Genomic DNA, 4757 nt, shown 5'->3' with positions numbered 1-4757 from the left:
CTGACCCAATCAGTGAGGGTGGTAGTGCCTCTGGGATAACATATTTAAGAAGGGGAATCTACAGTGGGGGAGGAGATTGCAGTGTGAGAGAAACACCTATGCAGATACCAAGGTCAGTGAAGAAGGAGGGGGAGGAGGTGCACCAGAGGTGATTCCCCTGCAGCCCATGGAGGTGAACAGTGGAGCAGATGCCCACTTGCAGCCCGCGGAGGACCCCACACCCATGGAGCAGTTGGATGCCCCCCAAAGATGGCCGTGACTCTATGGGAAAGCCTACGCTGGAGCAGTCTGTGACTGAAGATCGGCCCGTGGAAAGGACCCACGCCAGGGAAGTTTGTGAAGAACTGCAGCCCGCAGACAGGACTCACATTGGAGAAGTTCATGAAGGACTGTCTCCTGTGGGAGGGACCCCACGGTGGAGCAGGGGACGAGTGAGCAGTCCTCCCCCTGAGGAAGGAGCAGCAGAGACAACATGTAGTGAACTGACTGCAATCCCCATTCCCTGTCCCCCTGCACCACTGGGGGGAGGAGGTAGAGAAAACCAGGAGCGGAGTTGAGCCAGGAAGGAGGGGTGGGGGGAAGGTGTTCTAAGGTTTGGGTTTACTTCTCATTATCCTTGTTTTGATTTGATTTGTAGTAAATTAAATTGATTTTGTTTCTTCCCCAAGTTGAGCCTGTCTTTTGCCCATGACCATAAGTGGTGAGTGACCCCTCCCTGTCCTTGTCTCGACCCACGAGCTTTTTATATTTTCTCCTCATCCTACCGGGGCTGGGGGAGGAGTGAGCAAGCAGCTGTGTGGTGCTTTATTACCAGCTGGGCTTAAACCACGACACCCATCACCACATCATCATGTATACCACTAGGCATGACATTTCAAAACCTGCTAGCATCAGCTGACATCATCACTAGAATATGTAGCTGTTGCAAGTATTACCATCACTGTTGGTGCATGTAGCACCTGTCAGCTCTGTACTGGATCACCTGATGTGCACCAGGATCATACAACAGGGTTTTATGTTTTAATGCTCTTTCAGCGCTCCAGCCCTTGTAAACTAGGTAGGCGATGGAGCAAAAATTAGTGATTTTTTTAATTCTCCTACAATACAGCCTACTTCGGTCAGAGTCCCAATTAGTTCTATGTTATACACTGCCATACTTGGACCTCAGCTTCAAAATCTTTACAGTTCTGCATAAGTGGCAGCTTAAGAATTCAGAAATTTAGTTTCATGGGCCCTCTTCATGGCTGCTTTCAGGAAAAAGGGTCTACAGAAGAGGGATTTATCAATCCATCCCGATGACAACACAGTTGCTACTCTAGTTATTAGGCTGAAGTAGCCTTCATGGAGATGCTGGCAATCAAGGATGGTGCACAAAGCACTAAAACACCCTTGCATTCTATGAAGCAAGTCTCTGAAGTTCCTGGCAGGTAGGTAGCTGTGTAGTTCTGCTGAACACAAAGGTAAATTTGCAAATGCTTAAGTGCTTATTAAGCTCACCTACTGGTTATAAAGATGCTCTGGCTTTCTTCTGTCAGTCTAAAGCAAAGCTTTCTTACAAAAGAAAACGCCATCTGCAAACATAAAAACAAAAAAAACCAAAAACAAACAAAAAACGACAGCATGCCCTGACATCTGTGAGTTATGTCACTTGCAGATACGTTAAAAAACAAACAAACAAAAAAAACCCAACCCAAAAACACCACCACAACAACCATCAACCCCCACATCACCACATCATAAGCCTTACATAACAAGTATAAGAGTTTTTCCAAATACAAGTTTAATTTATATTCTTGGCACATCAATTTATGATCTTGGTCTCTCCTTCTTGCCCTTGTATAAGGCCAACAGGGAAACATTGGCTACTTTGACAACCTTGAAGCGAACTCCAGGAATGTCACCAACAGCATGACCCTTCCGACCAAAACCAGCAACCAGAACTTCATCATTTTCCTAGAATGAAAGACAGTGCAAAAACAGAGCTATAAACATTAAACCTGTACATACTTCTAAATTAATTTCCATTAAATTTGAGCCACATCAGAGACTTTCTAAGGAAAGGGTGGAAAGACAGTAAATACTGAAGTCTATTGATAGATATACATGAATTATGGATTATCCCCCTCAGTATTTTGGAGAAGGGAAGGAAACATAAGCTGAGGTATCATTTAGCTTGCAGGAGTACTGCTGAGGACCAGCTTACCTTAGCAAGTGAAAAGTACAAAACCACCTCTGGCACTTCTCATCTGCTTCTGCAGATACAACATTAAGATATACACGGTTCAGAATACCATGAACCCTTGTCTAGCCATCACCTGATTCTATCAATTATGTGTTTCTTTACTTTCACACACAGCTTTCTATAGGTTGTTTCTTGAAAATTATTCACCTCAATGAAGTTCAGGCAACCGTCATTGGGAACAAAAGCTGTTATTTTTTTGCCATTCTTGATCAGCTGGACTCTGACACATTTCCTGATGGCAGAGTTAGGCTGCTTAGCTTCTACTCCACTAAAACAGAAGTGCATTAAAATATATTAGCAAAAATCTGTTTGATAAATTAGCAGATATTCATTACAATACCATCAATCACTATGTTATTTTGTACTAACCATAAGTCACATGTGTATTTCAAAAGCAAAAACTATTAGTGATCTACATAGAGCTATGCAATATCCAAAGACTTAGTTACTAAACAGAGTAAAAATTGAAAGCAAGTCTTCTAGAGACAAATACTCAGTCATTAAAAATTTGGAAAAGAAAAAGAAACACCTTGGAATCCTGAGAGTATCCTAACAAAAATTGTAAGTTACTAACAAAAATCCAGAACACAAGCAGATGGAACCTTTGATACTTGCTGGCTGCATCAAACAAAGCACACACACTGAACCCCCTACCCAAACTAAACTTAAATGTTAAGTAAAATTCTTCTTCTTCTAAAGGTTATACACAATTTCAAACCCAACACTGAGTATATGAGAACAAATACCTTTAGCATTGTCACCTAAAAAACCCAACTGTTTTCAATCTAGTATATAGAAGCTACAAAATAATAAAAATTTGTCATACTTCAGGTAGAAAAACTCTAACACATTTAGAAAAAGCAACTTGGAGGTGTTTCTTCTTTAAAGTCACATATGGGATCTTTCAAAGGTCCCAAATTACCAGGAATTTTCCTGGTGACTTCAAGGACTACAACCCAGAATAGCCTACACTGTACATTAGGTGGCTGTGGGTCAGACACAAGCACCAGGTGCTTGTGCCACGACTTGGCTCACTGCTGAGCATGCTCTCGCATACCCCTAACCTGGCACAAGCACAAGCTGTCCCCATCCCACGGCAAACTACCCCCAGCACCTGCAAGGCCGTAAAGGTGCACTCCATGAAGTTTTACCCACACTTTTTCCAGAACAATTCCCTTGGCGTGAGAAGCGCCGCCGAAGGGGTTGGCCTTCAACGCAGTGCCCAAGTGGGCCTTCTTATACTGTTTGTCGTGCCACTTCTGATCGCGGCGGTGGCTACGGAGTTTCCGAGCGGTACGGAGCCCACGGCACTTCCCTAGAAAACACCGGCAGAGACCTGGAGGTCACCGAGAAGCTCCTGCCGTCACCGCCCCTCGCAGGCCTCAGGAGGCAACCCAGCGGCGACCAACGGCCGCGGGGCACGCGAGACCGCAGACCTCCTCGCGCGCGCGCGTGTGTGTGGGGGCACAACAGGGACCCACAATATCACTACCGACAGGCAGCAAGGGGGAATAGGGGAGAAAGGCTAACGGAGGCACTGCTAACACCGAAGCCTAGGGACGTCGCAAAGGCCCAGAGCCAGTGGAGAAGACTCGCGGGACAGTGAGGGGGAGCGCTCTGGGCCGCCTCTCCCCGCGCGCGCGCGCGCACACACACACACACACACACACTCCCCCAGTCCCAGTGCCCCCAAGATCGCCGCTACAACACACACACTCCCCTCTCCCCCCCCGCTCCAGTCCCCCCCAAGGTCGCCGCTACGTCTCTGTCTCTCCTTCTCCCCCATCCCCTCCAAGGTCGCCGCTACAACACTCACCCATCTTGCCACCACGCCTGTCAAGCTGAAAAAAAGAGAAGCCTGTAGTGCGCCGCGCCAGTTAGCTGCGGCCGCAAGGACCCGCGTTGGGGTGACCATGTCGCGCCTGACTGGAAACTCCCATCCGGGACCGGCATTGGTCGTCACCGCTCGCGTGAGGCTCCCCCGAGGAAGGGGCTATGACGGACCCGCCTGGGGGACGTCCCCGTGCAGCTGCAAAACCAAATCACCCCGCAACCCTGCACACCGAGGCGGTAAGAGAGGATAAGTAGCTCTACTGTCACTTCTAATTTTAGCAGCACATCCCGCAGTCCTTGGCTGGGCACGCAGCCTGTGTTGTTGTGTAGCGGCGTGTTGTGTTACCCGGCGGCGCAGGGGCCGTCGTTCCTCAACGGTGTGAGATGGGCGCCCGCAGCAGCAGAGAATTTCTTTCCCTCTTGCAGTTAAAAACAGGTGATGACATCTGGATACCAGTAGTTGTTGCGGAGGAGCCACAGGGGACATCACACACAGACCAATGTGATCAAGTGAAGTCCATTTTCTACAACGTTTGACACAGTTATATACCTTATGTGCTTGTGCACGCGCCTTATACAATACTCTAATTGGTACAATACCCTGGTTCACGCGACACTATCTTATCCTCTATTGGCTGTGCAAGCTTCTTCACGAGGTGTCCAGCAGTTACTTATCTCATTC

At 47.5% G+C, this 4757-nt stretch overlaps 1 protein-coding gene across 1 annotated transcript; it reads right to left on the bottom strand.

The window, feature by feature from the left end:
- Window positions 1-1757: 1757 nt before the first annotated feature.
- On the bottom strand, window positions 1758-4215 carry LOC138683354 (small ribosomal subunit protein uS12). Its single transcript, XM_069775061.1, has 4 exons — window positions 4059-4215; window positions 3398-3557; window positions 2390-2510; window positions 1758-1953 (listed from the first exon to the last, which is right to left on the bottom strand). Exons 1-4 carry the CDS (start codon window positions 4060-4062, stop codon window positions 1807-1809), a joined length of 432 nt encoding a protein of 143 aa, XP_069631162.1. The 5' UTR covers window positions 4063-4215; the 3' UTR covers window positions 1758-1806.
- Window positions 4216-4757: the final 542 nt, after the last annotated feature.

The sequence above is a fragment of the Haliaeetus albicilla genome, chromosome W, assembly GCF_947461875.1.
Source record: "Haliaeetus albicilla chromosome W, bHalAlb1.1, whole genome shotgun sequence".
In the NCBI taxonomy this organism is placed as follows: domain Eukaryota; kingdom Metazoa; phylum Chordata; class Aves; order Accipitriformes; family Accipitridae; genus Haliaeetus; species Haliaeetus albicilla.
Note: the sequence above shows the minus strand (reverse complement) of the source record. Positions and strands in the feature narration are given on the sequence as shown.

Bases quoted from the DNA above. Each gene is read 5' to 3' on its own strand.
- LOC138683354 (XM_069775061.1), bottom strand. The intron at 2,511-3,397 runs GTGGGTAAAACT...CTTCTGTTTTAG, and splicing joins GGAATTGTTCTGGAAAAAGT to TGGAGTAGAAGCTAAGCAGC. The intron at 1,954-2,389 runs GTGAATAATTTT...CTTTCATTCTAG, and splicing joins GTTGCCTGAACTTCATTGAG to GAAAATGATGAAGTTCTGGT.